The sequence below is a fragment of the Sus scrofa genome, chromosome 7 (genome assembly GCF_000003025.6).
Source record: "Sus scrofa isolate TJ Tabasco breed Duroc chromosome 7, Sscrofa11.1, whole genome shotgun sequence".
Classification (NCBI taxonomy): domain Eukaryota; kingdom Metazoa; phylum Chordata; class Mammalia; order Artiodactyla; family Suidae; genus Sus; species Sus scrofa.
Genome location: NC_010449.5, coordinates 59,309,395 through 59,334,083, shown reverse-complemented (window position 1 = coordinate 59,334,083; position 24,689 = coordinate 59,309,395). Strand labels below are relative to the sequence as shown.

Below are 24,689 nucleotides of genomic sequence, written 5' to 3'. Positions count from 1 at the left end.
TTCCTCAGCGACTTAGCAAACATTTCTGAGCACCTGCTATGTTCTAGGCCCTCTCCAAGCAGAAGCACACAACAGACATGGCGAGTTCAAGGTTTGTGAGTTGAGTACAAGCCACCCCAGCCCTGCCCCTTTACCTTAGAGCCCGCTGCTGCCCCGTGACTGAAGCTTCTCAACAGCTGTGCCGGGTACCAAAGGCTCAGGAACCCAAGGCCCAGAAGGAGAGGCAGGGAGGCCAACAGGGAGTAGTACTTGTAGATCTGGGTGGACAGACAAACACCTAGACACATCTGCCTTCTGCCTCCTTCCCCGAGTCAAAGACCAGGATCCATTTCCCTTCCCAGCTCATGGGGGCGCTGAGGATGGTCTAGGGTCATGGTAAGGCTTCTGTTTCTATCACTGCTCCCCAGCCCCGAGCACCTGATGCTTTGTAATCCCCTCCTACCCACCCCAGGGGGCTAGGATCAGACATGAAATGGGGGGGTGTTGGATGTCCACCCTCTATATTCCTATGTTCCTGGTGTTTTGGACACAGGCTTGATTTTTTTCTATGCAGAATTTGCAACCTGAGCATCAGGGAAATACATGCCCTGCCTTCTAAGGTTGAAGTCCTCCCAGGGTTGGGCCCCTTTTATATTTATGCGTATAATTGTTGATTCAATATGTTTTTATTGAAAACTTATAACGTGCCAGGTCCTGGGTGGAGAAAAAGAGCAATCAAGTCACTGCTCTCAAGGAAACCACCTAATCTTCAATCTACCTCAAGGGATTCAGTTCCCAACTTCATTTACAGGGGCACAGGTGGTGGTGGTGGGGGGCTCGAGTCTCAGGAAAGTGACATAGTTTCCTGAAAGCACTTAGCACCCCTGGCATCATTTTGTATATTTATTTGTTTGATTGTGTGTCCCCTTCTGGAATGCTAGGAACTTCATCTCTCTTTTCACAGCTGTATCCGGCACCTGAAAATGTCCCTGGTACAGAGCGTAGGCTCAAATATGTTTGTTGAATGAAGAAGGAAGGGCTAAAGCTGAATTCAAACAAAGCCTATACCCCCACCCTCTGAGCCCTGGATGAGGCAGCTTCACACCTCTGGCCGGCTCCAGTGAACCAGGTTCTGAGGTTCTGGAATTCTCCTTTTAGCCCTCTGAGACCATCCCCCAACTCTTGCCTTGCATCCTCCAGCTCTCTTCACTCCCACCCCAGCCTGGCCAAGGGAAGCTGGGGAATCAATAATGGGGGGATCGCAGGCTTCTTCCCCTTCCTTCTCTGCATCCCACCCCTGCTTCCCTCCCTCAGACTGGAGGCTCCTGAGGACAGGCCAGCTCCCTGGTCCCTGGTCTCTCCCCCAGAGGGGCCGAGCTTGGACGGAGCATATATGTAAAGGTGAGGGGTCCCGTGCTGAGTGGAAGGCAGCAGAGAAGCGTGTGGACAGAGATCAAAGGAGCCACGCTGGTTTAAGCAGCCCCTCCACACCCCTCAGCCCCCAGTCATGAGTCCGTGGTTACCTTGGGCGATTCGGGGCACTCTGCCCTCTGCCAGACCTGGACCCCCAGATGAGCCCAGGCCAGCACGCTGCCAAGCAGGTGGGCGGCTCCATGCCTGACTGTGGCACACGCAGCCAGGGGATAGTAGAGGGCAGGGTAATAGAGCAGGGCCAGAATCTTCCAGGGCCCTGGAAGGCAAGACAGGCAGAGAGGCACATGATGGAGGGGCAGAGGTGGGGCCTGGGTCCAGCCCACCCAGGCTTCTCTCCCGTCTCCACCTTCCAAGTCCCTCAGCTGGTTCAGTGGGCAAAAGCCCTGCATTCAAACCCAGGCGCTTAGTCTCAGCTCTGTGATCTCGGGCAAGTTACCTCTTGGAGTCTCAGTGTCCCCATCTGAAAAATTGAAATAATAGTAGTAAATTAGCAAAAACAAAATGAGAAAGTAGGAGTTCCTGTCATGGCTCAGCATTAACAAATCTGACTAGCATCCAGGAGGATGCAAGTTCAATTCCTGGCCTCGCTCAGTGGGTTGAGGATCTGGCATTGCCATGAGCTGTGGTGTAGGTCACAGAGGCAGCTCGGATCCTGTGTTGCTGTGGCTGTGGTATAGGCTGGCAGCCGCAGCTCTGATTCAACCCCTAGCCTGGGAACCTCCATATGCCGCAGGTGCAGCCCTAAAAAGGAGGCAAACAAACGAAAAACCAAAATGAGAAAGTATATGTCATCCTTAGCACTTAATATCTGAATTAGTACTCAGTAAATTAAGCTACTGTGTTATTACTGCTCCCTTCTTTGACCCTCCATTGTAAAATGGGGCTGATATCTGTGCTTTTTGGAGTCGTTGTGAGGATCAGATGATCTATGGAGGTCATTTTTTGGTTTGTTTGTTTGTTTTGTTTTGTTTGGCTATAACCATGGCATATGGAAGTTTCCGGGCTGCAGCAAAAGCTGCAGTTGTGCCAATGCCAGATCCTTAACCCCTGTGCAGAGCTGGGGATCAAACCTATACCGGTGCTAAGGAGGTCATGTTTTAGGGAAGTGGCTCCTCCAGATGGCAGCTGTCCTTTTTACCATCACCTCCTTGAGCCCAGCTCAGTTCTCCAGGGCCCTTCCTCGGTCCTCTCCCCACCCTTCTCCATGCTCACACAGAACAGAGCTGTCTGTCTAGGGGACTCAGCCTGTGCCCATGAATTAGAGTTCTCTCCTTCCTGAGGGTGGGGTTTGCACAAGAACAGAGGAAGCAGAGAGGGCAGTACTGACCCCAGGACAGAATAACAAAGGTTTTGGGCCTGTGGTGGGACAGGTGGGCAGGGTCACAGGACAGCTTCTTCTGGGCTGAGGTTCACAACTGGGATGGGGAGCCCCAGTGCTCTGGCTTCCCACCCCACCCCCCATCAATCCAGCCCATGGCCTCAGCTGTGCTGGGTACCTTGGCCAAGTGGTGAGGCGAGGGTCAGGAAGGGCAGTGGGTCCTCAGTGGGGAGCAGCAAACACAGGGAGCTGAAGAGGACCATGAAGACAGCAGCAGGCACGGTCCGGGGCCTGTCCCCAGCCAAGAAATCCACAGGGCTGGTGCAGAGGCAGGGACAGGACAGGAGGGAGTTGCTCAGGCCCTGCACGCCCATTACCTCCCGCCATGTTCCATAAAGCAGGGAGGTGGTGCCTGTCCCACTTTCCAGATGGGGAAACTGAGGCCCCTTCATGTATGCATTCCACAAATACTGCCTTTGTCCCACAGACATTTGTGGAGTGCCTGCTATGTATCAAGGTCTGGGTCTTGCAGCAAAGTGACGCAGGAACCACCCCCCAACACACAGACAAACAGACACACACACACACACACACACACACACACACACACACACATAACAAGCCTGAGCACTGCTCCCTCCTCCCACTCTGGAAGCTCCAGGAAATAGCCGCCTCCACACTAATTGGTCTGTCTGGGCTGGCAGATCTTCAGAGAGCTGGAAAGTCACAACATCCTTATGCAACGGCCGCCGCCTTGGCCTGGGAGTGGCCCCGGGGCAGAGGGCAGACAGCGGGCACAACTGTCCCAGGCATCGCCCCTCTGGGCTCAGAGCAGACCACTCAGACCCTCTGCTTCTGGGTTCCAGCTTGCCCTCATGCCCCGAAGGCTCCGTCCTGCCCATCCCCAGGCAGAGCAAGGACTTTCCTGGGCCAGCCAGTGCGGCAGAAACCGCAGGTGAGTTCTCCAGCAAAAAACCAGCATGGCGGACCCCACCTCCAGGTGCAGCCCGGGTCTGGGGTACAAGGCTGTCTACACTGCAGATCCTCCACCACCTCCCCCAATACTTGGTCTCTCCCTCACAAGCCCGCTCAGTTCCATCAGCCTCAGTGTCGTCCCCATCCCCAGACTCTAGGATTGCAGGGCTGAAGGAGACACAAGCAGAAGATTTCAGTCATAGGGACTGATGGTCAATCCCTCATCAATCTGCCTTGACGTCTCAGGGTCCCGATAACACCCTTGGGAAAATGAGGGTCAAGATGACATGGAGTGATTACGGCCTGTCCAGACCATGGGCTGCCAGGGGGGTGTGGCCTGGAGCTGGGCCCTCTGGAGTTCAGTCTCCCTGGGGTCTGGAAGAAGAGCAGGTGCACCTGAGTGGGTCCCTCCCCTTCCCTCTAGGGGTCCCAACTAAGCCTGGAGATCTGGGTGGAGGCGGGGAGAGCCCAAAGACAGACAGAGTTTGGGGTGTGGAGGCCAGAGCTGACTTCTAGGCATCTAACAGCTCACCACCCTCCCAGAGCAGCCTGATATCTGAGCCCCCTGAGTGGGGGTGCCCAGGCCAAGGACCAACCTGGGCAGCCCGGGCCTGCCGTGCCCACAGTGGGGCCAGAGCTGGCGGCGCCTCACCAGCATGGCCAGCAGCAGCAACACGAGGATCTGAAAGGAGAGCACAGAGGAGGGCTCGGGGGGCCCAGGCCTTCCCTGAGGGGCTAAATCAAAGCACTGGCCCCACGTGCCCCCTTCTCCCCAGTGCACACCCATGCAGCATCTTGGGGAAGGCTAGAAGGTGACAGAAGTCTGAGTCGCTGGACTCAGTCTGCCTCCTGGTTTGGGTCCCCAGCCTGGGAGAGCTCCCAGTAGCCCCTCCACATTTGAGCTCCAGGGTCTCCCTCCACCAGCCCTAGCAGGGAACACACCGCACCCTGCCCAGGCTGGCAGTGGGTTGCAAGCCAGTTTGGACTCACCGACAACACGGCTAGGCAGGCGTGGTAGAGGCCGGGTGGCACACTGGGGTGACAGGAGGGTACCACCCTGTAGAAGGAGTGAAGGCAGGGTCAGGCTAGGTAGGGGCACACACACACACACACACACACACACACACACACCAAGGTGTGCAGCCAGGTTTGGGGGTCCAGGCTGTCTCTGCTGGGGCTCTATCTACCACGTCCTTCTACCCTCTGATGTCTCTTCCACAAATTTGCCCCATTCACCTCCTCAGGGCTATCCTGGGCCTCTCATGCCCCAACGGTGTGCCGGACCAGGCCAAGCTTTAAGGTCACAGGGTTGAAGGAGACAGGGGTTCCCCAGGGGAAGACATGGGAGAAAGAGAATGGGCCAGTATGGCTTTCCTATCCATCAAGGCCCGCTTCATTCCTCCCTCCTCTAGGAAGTCTCCCTGACTGCTGCAGGTCCCACAGTTCTCTCCTCCAAACTGTGCCTGAGATACCGCCTGGGTCCAGCCATCAAGCAATGGGTCCTATGATTGGCCCTTCACTCATGGGCATCTGAGCCTGGTCTGTGTCTATGACGGGAATGATCTACCTTGATCTTCCAGGGTTTATGTCTCTCCTTGACCAGTTTTGCCTTTATGAAGGGCTGGGTCACGTGGCAGAGAAAAGCATCAAGTAAGGAGCCCTGAGCTCAGGGCTGGAGCTGGACCTGGGAGGGCAGACAGGACCGGGTTCCTGGAGGCGAGGTAGAGCTCCAGGATGGCCCAGCTGGAGCCTAGAAGCGCCAGAGGGAAGACACCCACGTGGGCAGGGCCAGCAAGTTCTGGTGGGCAAGGCATCGAGGAAGCCCTGTGCTGTATGTAGCTGGACCCTCCCTGCCCAGAAGATTCACCCACCCACCTAGGGTCCCTGTGGCTACGTGGAAAAGAGAAATCCCAAGGAGCCTGTGCTGGGAGGGCCATGCCTCCCTGAGCTTGGAAATCCCAGAGAGTGAAAAGCAGGAAAGACCTCAGTCATGTGGGCTTGTCCTTGGGGAGGAGGGACACAATAAGTCTGTTTTGTGCAACTTCTTGGCCCGGGAGAGAGCCGTCCTCTTCCTGAAGCGGAACTGCGCTCGTGGGAGAGTAGGGGCCATGGAGGGGATCGGGTTCCTGCTGTCCGAGCCCAAACCTCGCATTCCCCGTTTCCAGCTCTGAGGCATCTTACTTGACTATGTGGGAGGAGGGTTGGGGGAGGCAGGGTCCCTGACCAGCCCCAAGAGTTCAAAGCCACCACCCCAGGCCCTGTCAGCCTGCACCACATCACCTGACGATGTCCTACTCACTCCTGCCTTCCAGACCCAGCCAGGGCAGGGGCTCAACAAATGGGCCCTGGAGCAGCCTGACCAAGAGCCACTCTTACCCCCATGGACCCCAGGGCCCTGAATGGGGGACTCTCCGGCTCTTTCTATACCACCTGGGACTCCTCATCTACCCTTTTCTTAGTTTGGCTGAGGCTCAAAATGTTTGAGGTCTGAGCAACAGAACTTAGGCTGAGCAAATGTTTGTTTGGCGGATGGTTCGCGGGGCCATGTTTTTGTGCTGTGGGACAGGCAGGATGGCACAGGCACAAAGAACACCGTGTCAGGCAGGGTGGGAGCTGGATCCTTGAAGGGGCACAAGCAGAGGCTAAAGGACACAGAAAAGGGAGAGAAATTTGGGGCCAGGCCTCAGGGGGGATGGTGTTTGAGCTTGAGAGATGGTTCGCATCTCTTTAGGCAAATAAAGGGCAAGGGAATTCTAGGTAGAGAGAAGAGCGTGAGCAAGTGGAGCGACAGGCAGTAGACAGCGTGGCTGGGGCCAGGCAGGGTTTTCAGCTTGCTTGCAACCTAGGGCAGACAGAGAGCTGGTTATAGCAGGCATGGGGGGTGCTAGGGAGCCACCGAGGACTTTTTGAGCAAGGCAGCCTTTCCGGATTTACGGATATTTCTGTGAGTAGATTTGAATAACAATAACAACCGGAAAAACTAGTACTGACCAAGTATTGCCTAAGTTCCAGGCACGGTTTATTCCATATATTAACTCAGTTATTACCTAAGAGGTGGATGCTGTTAGTATCCTCCTGTGTAGACAAGGAAAACAAGGCTCAGAGAGGCTAGGTATGTGGCCCAAATCACACAGCTGGTGAAGCACCAGAGCCAGGATTCAAACTGAGGTCATCTGGCTCCAGCAGCCATATGTGACCAGGGTGTGAGAGGTAAGGAGTATGTGGAGGAAGATAATAAGTCAAACCCCATGAAACTGCTATCTCTGTACCTCAAAAACAGTCGAGTACTAGTATTTTCAAGCGGTTCTGCATAAATACTTGCTGGGGAGCGAAAATGCCAGGCAGCATCTCAGGAATTTATGAGGAAGGATTTATACGCCTTGATGTGGAGAAACAGACAGAAGGGGGGGGTTGGGGGATGCCTGGAGGGTTTGGGGCCTTATTCCAAGACGAAGGATGAGGACCAGAGCCAAATGGAGCCCAAGGAAGCTGAGGCCTGGTCTTGGGCAGTTCAGAGGTGGTGATGGGCACAAAGGCCAGACTACAGGGTGGTGAGGACACTGGGAGGAGAAGCAAGACGACTGTTTCTAGAACTCTGGCTCGGAGTAAGAGACTGCAAAGGACCCCATCCAGAGAGGAGGGTAGAGCCGATCTTTGTGGTGAGAGGAAAGGTGGACGGGTCAGGTGGGGGTCCTGTGGTCCCCGGGAAGCCTGGAGCCCTGCTGCCTGATGCTGGTCCCCCCCCCCCGCCCAACCCCACAGCAGAAGAGCCTGCAGATGTCCCTGCTGTTGGCCTCACTTAGTGGGAGGGCAGGCCATGAAGGAAACCTCCCACTTCCGCCTTCCAGGCAGCCCTTTGAAGTGGTGGGGAGGTGACTGACATCCTGGACAGCGGCCACAGATGTATTTGTATCCCCAGGCTCTGGCTGGGAAGCTCAGAATTGACGATGGGTGGATGACACATGAGCACATGGCAAGTGGGGTCCATAACCTGGAGCCTCTTGGGGGAGGAAAGAGCCAGCTCAGCTTATACACATCCCTCTGCCTCCGCAAAATACCCCAGACAATGCATCCCATCCCCATCAGGCTCATCTACTCCCCAACCTCTTCAACCAGGTCCTGTCACCTGGATAAGTGTGACCAGGAGATTAAGTCCTTCCCAGACACTGTCACCAGTGCCCACAATCCTGACTCCAGACTACTGGGGCACATGGAGGTGGGGCGAGCACCGTCCAGAGCTCCTCAGAACTGTGGGGGTCCCCTCTCCCTGGGTGTCTGACTCACCCAGGGAGAGGTTAAGTCCAAGTTCATCTCCTTGGGATTCCCCTGAGCTCCCAGCTTCCCTCTCCCACCTTTGGTAGGAAGCTCGACTTGGTTTAGCCAAGTACATAGATTCAAATAAAGCTTCTCATTTTTCTCTGTGATGGGAGAAGGGAGCTGCAGATTCTAGATGCCACCCCGATTAGAGGTAGTCTCCTTATCACCCAGTCCCTGCCATGCACCCCCTTTATTCTAAGGCCATGTCTAAATACCTGAGCCACTAGAGCTGGCTGCAGGCATTTGGCCTGAGCCAATGCCTGGGCCCTGAGGCAGCCAAGGACCAAGGACATAGCTTCAAATTAGGGCCTTAACCCAGGCCAGGGATTGTGTCCACCTGTGGCTCCTGGACCCCTCTCCATTCTGCTGCTTCTCCCACCCCCGACACACAGGGGGACCTGGGAAGCCCTGGGCTCTCAAGGTCAGCTGGAGAGAGGAAGAAGGGCATGTGTTTACTGACAGCAGGGCTGCTTTCCAGGTGGTGAGAACCCCGAGTCCTCCAAACAACTGCTCCTTCCCCCAGGCCTGGGTGGGGCCCCCATCCCTACTGGGTGACCCCGGTCTGGCCAGGCCACAGCCCCAGCCCCTGGGGAGGCACGCGAGCATTTTCCCTTCTCTGGTTTTGATTGTTGATGGAGAACAGATGTGCACACATCTGGCTCAGCAAGCCCCCAGCCTCACCTTTCCAGTTCCCAAAGCCTCAGACAGAGCATGGTGGTGGGGGCTGGGGTCAGGGCCAGGAACAACAAGGGGGGACCTGGGCTCTGGGGCCCACGTAGGCAAGGCGTCCTTGGCAGCATGGGGGCACAGGGAGGCCCAGCTCCTCCACCAGCGTGCCTGGACTAAACAAAGATAGAAGGGATCTGGGCAGTGGCGGCTGTGGGCCGGGTCCTCAAGCCACGCTGGGCTGGGCTGAGCCTGCCTCCCTCCCCTGGGCCACCCAGAGCTCTCCTGCTAAAGAGAACAGAATCTCATCTTCACGGAGACTCAGATCAGCCAAAGCCAACAGGGCCAGAGTGTTTCCTCAGGCTTCCCCTGCCCTGGGCCTGCCCAGAGAACCTGACACTTGCTGAAAAGCACAGCCCAGATGGTCACCATAGGGACCAGTAACCCCCTGAAGGCAGTCCCAACTTCCCTCAACACTCACCCAGAACTACACCCCGGCTACAGGCCAGAGTCACTGCGGGAGCCACCCCAGCCTAGCTGGATCTGAGTTTGCAAGGATGGGGCCCAGGAATCTGTATTTTAAACACACCCTACAGGTGCTTCTTAGGTGACTAGCCTGTTCCAGGTCCCATACCTCAAGTATCTTAACACCAGGGCAAGGGCATGTAACAGGTACGGAGACTGAAGCTCAGAGAGGTTGTGACGTGCCAAGGGGCCACACAGCAAAGGAGCGGCAGAGCCCACCGACCGCAGCAGCCCTCACACAAGGTCTTCCCCATCCCCCCACATCAGTAACCTCTGCCACAACCCATGTGCTGGAGGACCCCGCCAGGGGTTCCAACTCACCCCTCCGGCTGGAGCTCCTGGCCGCCCTGGGGCTCATCGATGTACCAGCTGCCATAGTCGTCGTCTGTGGCTCCGGAGGAGGTCTGGTTCCCTGAGCCCTGGGTCGACATTCCCTGGTCCTTCTCTTTCGGCCGCCCCCAAACAAGAGGGAAAAGGCCACTCTAGATGTGAAAAGAGGCTTAGGGGAGGGGAAAAAACAAGAAAGAAAGAAAACCCAAACAAAGAAACGTTTCTTTTTAATCCTGAAGGTTACTTTCTTGCTTTTAGCTCCCTGGGAAAAGCCGGTCTGGGAGTGAGGGCCGGGGACAGGACGAGGGGAAGGGCTTCTCCTGTCCCCTCCTGTCCCTTCCCGTCCAGTCTGCAGGAGGCGTTATCCCTTGGGGACAGTGCTCCCTCGGGGTCCTTGGGCTCTCACTGGAGCACCTGTCTGTCGCTCTGTCTGACTGGCACCGTCAGGCTTTGACTCAAAGCATCATTTTCAAAGAAGTTTTGTCTAATCCAAGCTGCTCACAGACAACTCCCCCCTTCCTTCCCCCTCACCAGACCCACTCAGACGGACCCACAGACACACACGCAAGGAAGGACCAGGGAGGAAGGAGCTGCAAAGATGAAAGGGTGGGCGGGCAGCGGGCGGGCTCAGTACAGCCTCCCGGACCCTCCCAGCCTAGTCTCCCAGACCCCCTCCCGCTCTCAGGGGTCCAGCCCAATCCCCCCCTCTTTGTTCAAACTCCCTTGAGACCATCCCCCAGCCTCAGCCTGCCCCTCACTGGCCCCCTGGGGCCTCATGATGGGAACACACCATGGTCTTCACAGGCCCCCTCCCCACTGGTGGCCTGAGCGCAGGAGGAGTGTGGCCAGGGGGACTAGCTCCCGACTGCACGCACATACCTGCCTTCAGGGCCTGCCCCCAATCTCCCACACCTCTGCCCAGCACATGTGCGGGGCCCCACACACAAGTCAGGCATTCCTGCAGCCCAGGGAGCCGGCTGGGACTGGGCGGGGGGTGGAGGCGAGGGAGGGAGACATCTATTCCCTCTCCTGGAAGAACATGTGTCTGACTGGTAAAACCTTTCTGTTTCTCCAACTTGATTTCACAAGGAGATAACTCACCCCCACAAGGCAGAAATTAGTCCTTTAAACACGAACCAGACCCACGGGCAGGCAAGAACCCCGCCTGTCTCCTGTTCCTCCTGGAGTATGGGGTGACGGTGAGGGTGAAGAAGGCAGGGTCTAGGCAGGGTGTGGGGGTTCCTCTCCAACACCCTTAGCTGGCTTCCCTCCCCTTCTTGGCCCCCAACCGTAGGGGGAGGGGTAGTGGTGGTGGAGGTGGGGTGAGTGGGCAATGGCAAGATGCAGACAAGGCAGAGAGTAGCTCTCAGATTCCTATCCCTGGGTGGGGGTCGGAGGGGCCCCCCCGACCCTTGGCAGATCCCTAGCCTCTGATACCCCACAGGGTGCCTAGGCCATGGTGCTCACCAGCAAAGCCATTCGTTCAATAAGCTTTTCAAAAAGACATTCATTTATTCTTTTAACAGACATTCATTGAACACCCACTGGGGCCCTGAAATAGTCTACAGTTTGGGAGGAGCACAGACAAGTAGGTAAATAACCTCAAGGGGGAGGCACAGAGTGCCCTGACTTGTAGTAGGAAACTGAATGTGGTCCAAAAGGATGAGAGGGAGGGGCTTCCTGAAGAAAGAAACCTTTCAGTGGTGAGCTGAGGGTGGAGGGTGTGGCAGTGTGGAAGGAAGAGTGTTACCGGTAGAGGGAACAGCATAGGTGAGGCTCAGAGGGGACATACAGAACTGAAAGTCCTAAAAGCTCCAACTTCTGTAGCCAGGCCCACAAGGCCTTCTGGCACGAGGGCCTGAGAGCTCTGTTGGCCTTGGTTCTTCCTATTCCCTCCCAAACGGCCGCTCTTCTGGTCTCCACTCCCCCCCAACCCCACCCCTGCCCCGGCCTATAGAGATGTCAGCATCTGCTGACTCAGAGCTGAACCAGAACTTTATTTGATGCAACACAGGAGCCCACACTGCCTTTCTCATCCCAGGGATTTGGGGTGAATCCTGACTCTCAGCCCTGGCTCTGAGCTCCTGAGGGCAGAGCCTGCCTCTTCTCCTCCTCCTCCCTCCTTCTCCTGGTGCACAATATACGGCTCTGGGGCCAAAGGGACTTTCTCAATGGGGCTTGGCAAAGCCATGGCTTGTTCTGGTAACTATCGCCCCTCCATGGGCCTGTCCCATGCAGGCTACTATTTCTCCAGACGGGTTTCCAGAGCCCTCTGCTCCAACACCATAGCCCTCATTCCCTTCACTGCTCAAGAGTCTTAGATCCACAGCTAAGGGAGCAACTCCTTATCTGATTTTAGGCCTCCCCTTCCAAAAATTGGAATCCAGTCTGTGTCGGGGCACTCACTCCCTCTATGAGGTAGAGAGGTTCATAGCTGAATAACTCTACCTGTCAGAAACGGCTCCCTTCCCTGGTGGAAGTCTGAATCTTCCTCCCCAGTCTGGTTTATTCATTCCCTCATTCAGTCAACAGAGATTGACTGCATGGCAGCTATGTGCCAGGCCACGTTCTCCATGCTGAGAATACAGCACTGAGCAAGACAGATAAAGTCCTGTACCTCTGGGGAACCTTACGTGTGGTAGGGGGCAGCAGGGACATAAAACGTGTGTCCTATGGGCTGAGAGGGAAAATAAAGTGGGATAGGACAGGAGAGGCAGACACACAGGAGTTGACTACTTTAGGCAGGATGGGTGAGGAAAGGTTCCAGCTGAGAAGGTGATACTTGAGCAGACACCTGAAGGAAGAAGGGTACCCACCTGGACACCGAGGAAAGAGGCTACCTGGGGCCCATTGGCCTCAGGGGCTACAGCCAGCCTGGCAGGGATGGGCCCAAGCTAAGTCTAGGCACAGCCCCAACCCCAACATACCCCTCCCTGACCTAATGCCTGGTCTGCCCCCAAAGACTCTTGCCAGTGGAGACCATCCCTCCCCTCAGGAATAGGCCAGGGCTCATAGTATCATCTCCCTCCTCACTGGGGAGGCCCTAAGCAGAGGGGACAAAAGGGTGAGCTTCGCCCCCCCTCCCCAGGTATGGGCGCCAGGGAGAGAGGGCAGTTCGTGCCCATTTCCTTTGTCAAGGCCAGGCTGGAAATGCGAGGAAGCAGGTCCAGAAGGAAAGAGCTGGTTTCTATAAGGCAGAGGGAAATGTCAGGTTGGTGAGGCAACCTACCTGGGTTTGACCTCTGGGACTGGCTGTGTGACCTTGAGGGATTCCTTTGGCCTCTCTGAGTTGCAGTCCTGCTTCTCTCCCAGGATGGGCAGCTTATCCAGCCAGGAGATTCTTTGATTGTGGGCTCTTCTCTCCCCAAGGCCCCCACTCCCTGCCCTCAATGACTTCATAGCCCAGGAATGTGGAGCAAGCACATCAGGCAATGGTTTCAGTAAGAAGGTCAAAGCCACAGAGAGTGGCTCTTACTGCCCCGACATTCCCTCACTGTCTTCCACCCACCCTCCTGGCCCCCAGCTCCCCCGTCCACTCTAATGAGGACAGGGAGGCAGGCTGGGTCAAAGATCCACAGATTCTAGGTGGCTGCATGGCTCAGGCTGGGAAGAGGACCCCACTGCTGGAGCCCAAAGTACCTCCCCAGCCTGAAGCCAGGAGAACTCACATCTGTGAAATGGTAGGCTACCGCTGAGTTGTTAGGAAGGATGCCACCTGGCCAGACTGAAGGCTGGCAAAGAAAAGTATTGAGAGGAGAAAGATGGTAATGACAGGCTCCGGAAGAATTTCTCCAAAGGCCTGGTGGCAAAGTCCGGGGCCTGCCTCCTGCAGTTGGCTTTACAGGGGAACTTGCACCCAGAAGAGTCAGAGGCTGGCAGCTGTCATCAGGAGAGGAGGGGCTGGTGAATGGAGGTCCTTGGGAGGCAAGTAAAAGCTCAGAGAAGAGAGAAGAGGGGAGGCAGGAGACGGTTTGAGTAGTCTCGGAGACTTCCTGGAAGAGGGGGCCTGGAGCAGGGCCCTGAGGTCACATAGGTAATGATGACAAGAGTGAGGTGTAAGTGTCTCAGGAGAGCTGAAAAGAGAATTTTGAGAGGCAGGGAGAGAGCAGGGCAGGGGGTCAGGGCTGCCAGGCTGTTCCCTCATGAGGCCATGTGGGCACATTCAGATGGGGCTGACGCCACTGAGCAGCCCAGGCCAGCGAGGGGCTCAGACTGGGGGGTGGCAAAGCCCTGCTCACTGTGGGGGGTGGGGGGGTGGCTTACAAAAACTTCTGGGCTCTGAGCAGACAAAGACCATCTGCCATCTGGGCCTGGCAAGGAGCTGCCCTGCCCTGCCCCTCAGGCTGGAGCTGGCCCATGAAGGCCTCAGGAGAGGGCTTCCTTCCTCCCCATGTTTTTGTTCAAGTTGATTAAATCTGAGGAATTTTTGCGTCCAGGAACAGAGGCCCACGTGTGTGCCTTCAGCAGGCTGTGGTTATCAAAATGCTCAAAGGGCAAAGTGCTAAGCTTAAAAGAAGTTGACAGGGGGCCAGAAAGACTGAGGAAGAACCTCAGAAACACCAGCAAGGACTCCCAGATCCTCCAGAGCACCTCTAGAATCTCAGCAGTATCCCAAGAATTTTAGGAACACCCTAAGCTCTCCCGTGTCATCCCCAGGCACCCCCAGAGCCTGAGGAACATGCCAGAACATCTAAAACATCTCAGAACTGCAGCCACATTCCAAGGACCCTCAAACTCTGGCAAATCAAGCACAGGTTGGGGCAAAATGGTCAAAACCATGGTGGGCAGTTGCAAAGGGCCCAGAGACACCCCCTCCCCACTCCTCACCACCCTCCCATCCCAGCCTATGGCTCTCTGAGTGTACTGTACCCCTCCAAAATTCTACAGCACTCGAACCTTAGTAACACCTCAGCGCCTCAGCAACACCCCCATTTCCCAGCATCACAGCAGAGAAAGGCCAAGGGGTGCCTCAGTCCAGGAATGATGGGATGGCTGATGCACCTGCCTGTGCAGCCCAGCCCCCCATGAGCCTGTGGATAAGCAGCCAAGGCAGGTTCAACCCCACATGGACCAGTGAGCTCTGGGTCTGCCCCATCTACACAGTGTGCTCGCATGCAAGCACCAAACTGCCCCCAGCACATGCAGGTGCCTAACCCTGGCTCCGGACCGAGCTGCACCCTATTCAGTGGCTGGAAGGCAGTGCTGTGGGCTGCTAAGCTTATGAGGGGAAAGTGGGGATGGCTCTCTACCCCCTACCTCTCTTGTCATATGGGAGCATCAGAAACAGCATCTGACAGTTCCTTCTTGGAATTCTCCTGCCCCCTCACCAATGGCATCATCATAGCATGAGGGATTTAGGCCAGACTGCTCTGGCATGAGTGTGGACAATGGTGAGGAGGAGGGTAGTCAGCTGTTCTGGGAGAGCAGTGTGTTCTTCCCTCCCAGAGGGCTAGGCTAGAACTGACTCAGAGGAGGGAAGGCAGGCAGGCAGATTTCAACTCAGGACAAAGGTAGCTTTCTTAGTTTCACAGAGTCGTGAGCCCCCCATTGGAGGAGGCAGTCAAGGAGAGGCTGGGGGAGTTCCTATCGTGGTGCAGTGGTTAACGAATCTGACTAGGAACCATGAGGTTGTGGGTTTGATCCCTGGCCTTGCCCAGTGGGTTAAGGATCCGGCGTTGCTGTGAGCTGTGGTGTAGGTCGCAGACGCGGCTCGGATCCCACATTGCTGTGGCTCTGGCGTAGGCCAATGGCTACAGCTCTGATTTGACCCCTAGCCTGGGAACTTCCATATGACACGGAAGCGGACCAAGAAAAGGCAAAAAGACAAAAACAAACAAACAAAAAACCCAGGAGAGTCTGGGACCATCAAGATGTTTACAGAGGGTCTCCTGCTTTCAGAGGAGGGCTAGCCAAAAGGCCATGAAGATTCTCCCACCTCTTGGGAGACTGTCCTTTTCCAGCACATCTTCCCTGGGATGGTGCCACCATGATCTAGCCTTGAGATGTAGGCTTTGTGCGGCCCTCCTTCCTCACCGAGCACACCCACTGCTGGGCAGATCTCCTGAGCTCTCTCTCCTTGTTCTCTGCTGCCCACAGGACAGGGGTCTCTGTCAATTTCCTGCCCACCAGCAGGCCCTACTCAGACACGACTCTTCTGATGTCTCCCTGCCTTTCGGAGCTTGCACTTGCTCTCTGGGGTGCCCTAGGTAAGCCATCTCCAGGTCTCCAACCTCATGCCTCAGGATTGCTCAACCCTACCATTCCTGCCCTCTTCCTGCCCCACATCTTTGTTCATGTTCTGCCCCCCAACTCCCCAGCGTGTCTTTGCTTTGCTCCCCCACCTGTTCCAATCCTACCTGGCCCAAAAAGGCTTAGCTCCAGCCCTACCTCCGCCAGGCGTTCTCGTGACTTCTCCCTTCTGTATCTCCTCCTTCTTCTTATTGATCACCCTGAGGAGTCCTGTCCCTCCAGGCAGACGTGCTCCCCAACAACGGGGACCTCCTTCTCTGAGCGCCAGAACCAGCTCTGGCTGGGATCCCAGAGGGATGACTGTTGTGCGGTCTCAGCAGTTGGCCCTGAGTAGAGGCCCCAGCACCTGCTTTAAAAGGTGTTTGATCTCCTCCTCCCAGAAAAGCAGCTCCCTCCTTCCTGCCAGCTCTGGCCCTGCCCCTCCTCCCGCCCCCCAGGCCTCCCGCCTGTGATTCCAGGATCAGAGAAGCCCACCCCACCCCCCATCTCTCCAGCTCAGGCCCACAGCCCGGCTGGGGCCCCACACAACACACAGGGCAGCTTGTCTTTGGCGGAGCCTCTCCCACCCCCAAACCATTTGCCGAAACTTGATCTCCTTGGCCCTCAGAGTCACCTCGTGGAGAAGGCTGCACAGGGCTTTGATGGCTGAGTTTCCCCAGCTGTGGCCCAGGATGGGCTCAGGAACCCCCTACCTACCTTCATTTGTCACCATCCATCACTCCCAGGAGGCTATTGCCTGATGAATTGAGCCAGAGGAGAACCACCAGCTAAGCTTTTAATAACCTGATCAGCATCCTGCTGCTGCCCAGCTGGGCTGAGGGCCCTGACCGTAGGAAGGGGGGATTTGTCACACCTTCATGGAGCTTTGGGGCTCAAATTTCAGGTATGGTCCATTCCAGGGGGAGAGCCAAATGCTCTCTTAGAGAGCTTTCTCTTCAACTCCTCATGGCTCGGTCTGTCTCTAGAAGAAGGCTAGGGTTCTGGGGCCTGCTGTTTGTCCCGAGTACATTCCTACAACCCCCAAGGCTGATCCCCGTCCCTGAGCTGGGCTCAGGCTCACCATGCCATCCCCTCTCCCTCCTAGAGGGGGTGCCCCCTGAGGGGTGTAAACAGGATTGGAGAAGGAAGGAAGGGCTCAGAAGGTTCTAAAACATGGTGCTGTGGTAGTAAGGAAGGGGGCAGGGATAAAGGTGGGGACCAGAAGCAGGATCCGAAATTCCCAGGAGAAGGCTACCAGGAGAGGGTCTCCCTACCCAGAGGAGAAAGGAGGAAGAGTCAACAAAAGGGTGGGGCAGCCCAGGCGGCATTAGGATGTGAGACTGGCTTCCCGTGATGGGACAGACCCTGGAAAGGAGGGCACAGTGGTGAGGATGGTGCCAGGCCAGTGCCTGCCTGGTGGCTGGGAGGGAGGGAGGGAGAGGGCTCAGTCTAAGTCAAGACCCGAAGCGGTCTCTTCCTCATGGAGAAGAAGGATTTTCATAGGAAGGGTTAACCCATACACCAGGAGAGAATTCAACTTTGGGCCATTTTTAGGAACCTATCCTCAAGGACCACTTGGATATGTATATATGCAGAGAAGATGCCCACGCCTATTTGTAATATAAAAATTTGACAAGCCCAATATCTATCAATAACCTTTGATAAATCTATTTGGTAAGGTACCATTCAGCTGTTGCAAAGAATGAGGTGGACTGGCGTGGTTGAACCTCCAAGATATAGGGTCCCATAAAAATAACCAAGAATGCAAGTTGCAAAATAATACATATATGTGTGTATGTTCCTTTAAACTAGGTATAAGTTTGTGTGTGTGTGCATGTGTGTGTAAATACACAAAAAAAAATGAATATGGCAGATACAGCAAATGTTCATAGTGGTCACACTTGGGAGAAATGACTTTGGAGAAATGAAAGGGGATTTTTCACTTATTCGAAATACATATTTTAAATGTATTATCTACATATCTATCTTCCTATCTATCTATCTATCTATCTATCTATCTAACTATCTATCTAACGTAAGCAAAAGGAAAACGGTATGGCTGTATCAAAGCTGCTGGGAGCAGCTATGGTGGCATCACTAAACTATGTGAAATGGACTCTATCCCCAACACATTCCACAGCCTCTCTTGAAGCTAGATGCAGTTCTGAGACTAAGCATTAGCCAATGCGATGGAAAAAGAAGTGTTGAGCATAACTTTCAAGGAGGTGTTTTTTAAAAGAAAAACGTTTTCTTTAGCCTTCCCTCCTTCATTGGTTGAAATGCATTTATAATGGCTGGATCTCAAGCAGCCATCTTGGGCTATGAGGTGGAGGTCATGACTTAGATAGGCTAGAGCAGTAAGTTAGCTGCAAAGACAGAGTCTGAGCAAAGACCAGATCTTAGAGCTGGAGGAGATCTCAGAGAACCCTGCACCACCCATATTCACTATCACATCCCAGAGGAAACTGAGAACCAGAGAGGCCACAAATGCCAGGGGCAGTGATGGAGCTAAGAGAAACTTTGTCAGAGATCCTCTACCCCAGCCCCACCCACATGCACCCGCAGAGTACGTGGTTCTTTCCCCAGAAACCTCTCTTCCCAGAACTTTGATGCTGTTCCATTCTGTGGCTGGAGGACACCCTCTGGGGCCCAGTCCTGGGGCTGGGTGAAGGCCCCCAGAGTTGGTTAAGTGGCAGGCCTGGGCCCCACCTCTCAGCACTCTGATGAGCACACCGCAGAACCTGTGCCCACTGGTGGGTGTGTGTGTCAGAATCTCTTTACTTGGCTTCTTTCTCTCTCTCTGCCTCTCTGCCTCTCTGTCGTCCTGTCTGCCTGTCTGTGCTGGTCCATCAGTTCCTCTTTCATCCCTATTATCATCTCTCTCTAGCCTACCCTCTCTCTGTCTGCCTCAGTTGGCCCATCTGCTCTCTTTCTGTCCCTCCTTCTAACTCTGTCTCTGCCTCATTCTTTCTTGGTCGAGATCTGCCTCTCTGCTCTCCCTCTATTTCCCTTTTTGTCTCTCTCTCCTGCTCTCTTGTGTCTCTGTCTCCCTCTCTCTGAGCCTAACTGTGAAGCTTCTCTCTCTTCATAAAGTTTTAGGCAGTACCTTTTCTTGAGACAGGTTGTGTGCTGACTTGGTGCTGCCCTGGCCAGCTCCTGCTCCGTCTCTGCCCCACTCACCTGCTTTGTTGGCCTCTGCTGCTGTAGGAGGACTGGCACTGGTCTCAGAACCCCCGGAGTCTGCAGGACCCCCCAGGCAGGCTGGACGCCCTTGCAGGGGTTTGAATTTGAAGTCGGGGGAGCAGCTGGGCAACTGGGCGCAGAGGGCAAAGGAAGGTCAGCGCTGCTGATGCCGCCAGAGAGGCTAGCGCCCTCTCCCTCCTGCGACCCCAGGGACTTTGTCCCTTCTGAGCCAAGGCTGGTGGTGGGGGCTGTCAGGGCAAGCCCAGGGATCACGGGTGCAGCCCCAGCATCTGCTTGGCTGAAGGCCAGAGCCGGAGGGCTTCAGGGATGGCCCAAGACTCTCCTGTCACTGTTCTATGCTGGAGCCTGAAGCGAAAGGTCAGGAGGGAAGGGTATGCCACCTGATGGGGCCGGAGGCATGGAGACTGGATCAGTTATCACGCAGAAGGGAGAGTTTCAAGGTAGCCAGGCCCCAGTTCTAACAATCACAATCAATGGAGTCAAGAAACTAGGCTTCTTCCAATTTTTGCCTTTACCACGTACTAGCTGAGTGACCACAAACAAGGCGCTTTCCAGCTCTGGGCCTCAGTTTTTCCATCTGTGCAATGGTGAGACTGGCTGCTGTGTTTCACATTGCCAGTCTGAGTCTGTGATTCCATCACTCAATGAGCCTCTGGATTTGAAGGGTGTGGGGTATTAGATGGCCTTAGGTGGTTCTATCTATGGGAGGGGAAGATGCTGGAGAGGGGCTGGGGCCTGAAGTCCCAGTGTGAAGCAGCAATGATCCCACAATCACACTGGCCTGGAAGTCAGGAGGTCTGAGATCCAGGTCCATCCTGTCACTCGCCTACTGATCTCTCTGTGCCTCTCCTTCCCCATGTGTAGAAGCCTAACCGTCCCAGCCCCAGGCCTTGGGAGGATGCGGTGAACCTTCAGATGGAGGACTCAGCTCTGAGCAGAGGTGGGGGCTATGGGAGGGGGAGTCGGAGGTGGGCCTTTGGAGATGGAGGTCTGAGGGCCCACAGGAGCCACGGGGACTGTCAGCAGGGGAGGCTGAAAGGCGCTATTGTGGGAAGCAGGAAGGGAGCTCTCGGGGGTAGGCTAATTACAGTCCCAGGCTCTTCCAGACAAAGCCAGTGGCCTCTGAATGGTCATTCTTCTGGGGAAGAAAGATGGCTTGAGAGTCCCATTAAGGCTTTTCACGCTGGGACTGCGGAAGGCAGCCTGGACACCAGCACTGTCACCTCCTCTCCTCACCCCACACCCTGCCCCTTCTTGGCTTCTTCTATGAGAGCCAGGCCTCTGCCTGGAATTTAAAACTTTTGAAAACCACATGAAGCTGAATGGAGGAGGCAGCTGGGTGTGGAGCGAATCCTGGGAAGGCAGTCGGGATCTGGTCCTGCTCTGCTCTCCTGGGCTCAGTTTCTCCATCTGTAAAATGGGAGTACTGTCCAGTCCTGACCTGCTAAAATTCACTGAAGTGTCCAGACTTTTTCCACAGAACTGAGGCCAGGTGCAGAGAAGCCTGAGTATGAGGAACACTGCCTTCTACAATGCCACTTACCCATGTTGCCAGTCTCCCTCCTGGGCACCAGCCTGCCCACTGAGACACCAGGACATGTCTCTGAGTCCAAGTGCAGGTTTAAAGCCCAAAATGGTCCTCACTTCTCACAGATGGACTCCAGATGAACTGGCCAAACAAACAAACAAAAAAACCTTATTCATTGATGTACAAGCAATAGCTGGGTTGGGTTTGTCCATTAGTTGACCCCTTCCTTCCTCCCTCCCTCCTTTCCTTCCTTCTTTCTTTCTTCCTTCCCTTCCTTTCATTCTAGAAGGCTGTAATGGCCCCCCAGGCACATGTCCCTTGCCCATCCCTGTCCTGGGCACACAGATGTGATTTCTGAAGGAATGTTCAGTCGAGTGTGGACAAGCCATCATGTGAGATGGGAGAGGAATGTGCAGAGTGGCAGAGGACAAAGTCATCAACCTGGTTCCAGAGGAGGCGGCTTTTAGCCAGACTCTGAGCAGGTGAGTTGGGTGACAGCAGGTGGGGCTGGGCAGTTTGGGTAGAATGAACAGCACCAGCAAAGATAGGGAGGGGATGACAGGAGACAGGGCAGGGCCAGCCTGGGGCAAACGAAAGCCTTCCCCAGGACATCATGCTGAGTGAAATAAGCCAGTCACCAAAGGACAAATACCATGTGATTCCAATTATATGAGGTGCCTAGAGTAGTCATATTCATAGAGACACAAAGTAGAATTGTGGTTGCCAGGGGCAAAGGGAGGGGAAATCGGGAGATGTTGTGTAATGGTGTAGAGTTTCAGTTTTTACAAGATGAAAAGAGTTCTGGAGCTTGGTTGCACAACAGTGTAAATATACTTAACGCTACTGAACTTGCACACTCAAAAATGGTTACGACCATCAGTTGCATATTTTACCACAATTTAAAAAACAGTCACCCCCACCCCCAGACACACACACACAAAATGAGCTTTGCCCAGAGACTGAGTAGGGGAGAGGGGGGCACTAAAAATGGGAGGGTTGGGTATCAGATGCAGAGGGCCTCTAAGCTTGCCGTCACTGACATAGTCACCTCAGGTCCTTTGCAGAAAGTTGGAGGGAGGGAAAAAAGGTCAGAGTGGGGAAGGGAAGCACTGAGGAAGGGGCTCAAAATAATAAAGAATGGTAGTAAGCATGAGGCCACTCTGCAGGGGCACGGGGCTGGGTGCATTGCACAGAGGTTTGCCCTAGAGCCGAAGAGACTGATGCCCTTCTTGTAACATCGCTGAGGGTCACTTCAAACATGCCAGAGAAGAGAGCCACTTCTACTGAATCACTGGCTCTCCAAGACCTTAGACCAGTGGAAGCAAACCATGGCTTCCGTGCCCAGGCTGGTTGGCCATGCCCAGCTGTGGAGGAAAAGTTTTCCAGGAAGCCTCTGCCAGCCACCTTCTTTCCCAAATGGCCAGACTGTGGCCTTCCCCAAAATGACTCACAGAGTCTTAGACAGCCAGAGTTTATCCAGAAGACTGATCCACCTGACTTCCATCCATCATCAGATGGGGCCACTGATGCCCAGAGATGGAAAGGGATCTGCCCAAGCTCACCTGCATATCAGGTAACTAGAACTTTGGTCTTCTAAACCCCCTCTCCCTCTCGCTCAATTTCTCCTTAAGGGACCTGAAGAAGCTGAATTTTAATCATTGCAGGGAAGCCTACCATGTATATCGGAAGCCCTTAGCTGGGCTCGCCAATGTCATCTTCAGACCACTTTTATTTATTTATTTATTTATTGTTTTTTTGTCTTTTTGTCTTTTTAGGGCCACACCTGAGGCATATGGGGGTTCCCAGGCTAGGGGTCTAATTGGAGCTAGAGCTGCTGGCCTACGCCACAGCCACAACAATGCCGGATCCTTAACCCACTGAGCGAGGCCAGGGATTGAACCTGTAACCTCGTGGTTCCTAGTCGGATTCGTTTTCACTGTGCCATGATGGGAACTCCAATCTTTTCCTTTTTGAAAATGATGCCTTCCAGTCAAGGTGACATCAAATGCACTCTTTTGAATGAAATCTATGCTGTCCATAAATCAGAACTATACCTCTATAGTTTTAAAGTACAGAAGTCCTTAATAGTATGAATTTAAATCTTTGAGCCAATCCCAAGACACATTTAGTAGGGGAAAACTGTAGATAGAGTTATGATTTCTAGGTTCAGATCTCAGCTCTGCTGCTTACTAGCTATGTTATCTGAGATTCTTTCAGCCTCAGATTCTTCATCTGTAAGATGAAGGTAATTATATCTATCTCACAGAGCCATGAAAAGTGCCTGCTATCCAGTAGCTTCTCAATGAAGAGCATCATAAATGATAACGATGATACCAGCTAATGATGAGAAAGATGGTGGTGGTGGTGGTGGTGGTGGTGGTGGTGGTGGTAGAGATGACTCTTACTGAGGAGTGTTCAGAATCCCCCTCTCACTGGTTATCAGCAACACCCAGGAGCCAGAAGGATGGGTTCATGTTTGACAATTCTTTGGCGTGACAACTCTAGGCTCTCTCTTTTTTTTTGTTTTGTTCTGTTTTGTTTTGTTTTTTAGGGCTGAACCTTCGGCATATGGAAGTTCCCAGGCTAGGGGTCAAATTGGAGCTGCACCTGCTGGCCTACACCACAGCCACAGCAACACGGGATCCAAGCTGTATCTGCAACCTACACCACAGCTCGTGGCAATGCTGGATCCTTAATCCACAGAGCAAGGCCAGGGATCAAACCCACATCCTCATGGATTCTATTTGGGTTCATTACTGCTGAGCCACAACGGGAACTCCTCTAGGCTCTCTATAAAGTGAAGCTTTAGAGAGTGAGACTTTCTATAAAGTGTCCCATATTCTGGGTTTTGAGTCATCAGGTAACAAGCTGGTTCTAGAAGCAGATGCTAAGGGCATGCTCCCAGGGAACAGTACCCCCACACTCACATGTAACCATGAACTCTAGCAAATGAACAGGCATGTGGAGACAGGCTCTCCTGGAAATGGGAAGTCCTGATGATCCCATACCCATGTGCTCCCCACGCTGGTACCCCTCATCCCTGACCCTGCTCTAGTTTTTCCATAGAAATTATCATTGGAGTTCCCGTCGTGGCGCAGTGGTTAACAAATCCGACTAGGAACCATGAGGTTGCGGGTTCGATCCCTGCCCTTGCTCAGTGGGTTAACGATCCGGCGTTGCCGTGAGCTGTGGTGTAGGTTGCAGACGCGGCTCGGATCCCGCGTTGCGGTGGCTCTGGCATAGGCTGGCAGCTACAGCTCCGATTAGACCCCTAGCCTGGGAACCTCCATATGCCACGGGAGCTGCCCAAGAAATGGCAAAAAGTCAAAAAAAAAAAAAAAAAGAAAGGAATTATCATCATCTTGCAGATACCATCATTTACTTATTTTCTGTATTTAGTGCTTATTTTTACTTGTTCCTACCTCTCTCCCACACTAGAAGATAAACTTCAGGAGGGCAGGAGTCTTTGGTTCATTGTTATATTCTGGATGCCTAAAATAGTGCCTGTCACACAGTAGACACTCAATAAATATTTGTTTAATGAACAAATGCTAATAGGGAGGAATCTATTGCTGCCTTCATTCCCTGGGACAGGCCTGGCTTCCTGCCCTGTTACCTGGGTTCTCCTCAGAGAAAGGTGGGGTATGGCCCTCAGTGCCTAGTGTGTAGACTTTCGGACTGGGCCCGGGCAGAGACTGTGGGTAGGAGGGGGCAGTGTGCAGCTCTGGGGGTTAGTCCCTGACATGGCCATGGCCTTCGGGGGGCCTAAACTATGGGTCCCTACATCCCTGCTGAGCCAGAGGCTGAAGACCGAGGAGAAAACACTGGACCTGGAGTTTGAGGTCTTGAGTGTGGGTTTAATGAGGAGGGCAGAAACGCCCTGCGGCTGTCAGCTGAGAACCCCCTCTAGGCCGGCTCTGGGGCTGGGGTGCGGTTGCAGGTGAATGATGGGGACCCCCTCCCTGCCTGCTCTGCTGTCACTGATGTCATGAGCAGCAAGACCCTGGCCAGAGCCTCACCCTCACCAGGAGCAAGTTTGTCTTTACTCTGCCTAAAGGTATAAAGTTAAGGGTGGTGCTGGGGGAGAGACAGGGCCCCTGCAAATCCTGGTGACCCCTATCAGGGATTCCAGAGAGCCTCGGGGTGGATGAGAAGGGGCAGGGGCAGAGTTCTAGACCGAATCCC

The 24,689-nt window shown here is 54.4% G+C and overlaps 2 protein-coding genes across 6 annotated transcripts in view; one reads left to right on the top strand and one right to left on the bottom strand.

Moving 5' to 3' along the window:
* Positions 1 to 16,154, bottom strand: part of STRA6 (stimulated by retinoic acid 6) — a 29,345-nt gene extending 13,191 nt beyond the window's left edge. The window contains exons 1-8 of one of the 5 annotated variants that reach the window (XM_021099065.1): positions 15,901 to 16,154; positions 9,536 to 9,696; positions 4,697 to 4,763; positions 4,303 to 4,388; positions 2,910 to 3,049; positions 1,850 to 1,873; positions 1,503 to 1,669; positions 135 to 257 (exon numbers count right to left, since the gene is read on the bottom strand). In XM_021099065.1, coding sequence (XP_020954724.1) covers positions 135 to 257; positions 1,503 to 1,669; positions 1,850 to 1,873; positions 2,910 to 3,049; positions 4,303 to 4,388; positions 4,697 to 4,763; positions 9,536 to 9,645 — 717 coding nt within the window. In that variant the 5' untranslated portion in view covers positions 9,646 to 9,696; positions 15,901 to 16,154. Of the gene's footprint in view, positions 1 to 134; positions 258 to 1,502; positions 1,670 to 1,849; positions 1,874 to 2,909; positions 3,050 to 4,302; positions 4,389 to 4,696; positions 4,764 to 9,535; positions 9,714 to 9,788; positions 10,391 to 12,773; positions 15,170 to 15,900 lie in introns of those variants that run through there. The other 4 variants (XM_013978087.2, XM_005666159.3, XM_005666158.3 and 1 more) reach the window with 4 other exon arrangements.
* Positions 20,913 to 24,689, top strand: part of LOC100152111 (coiled-coil domain-containing protein 33) — a 71,763-nt gene continuing 67,986 nt past the window's right edge. The window contains exon 1 of the mRNA XM_021100053.1: positions 20,913 to 20,986. Within this exon, the coding sequence (XP_020955712.1) occupies positions 20,913 to 20,986 (74 nt within the window). The remainder of the gene's footprint in view (positions 20,987 to 24,689) is intronic.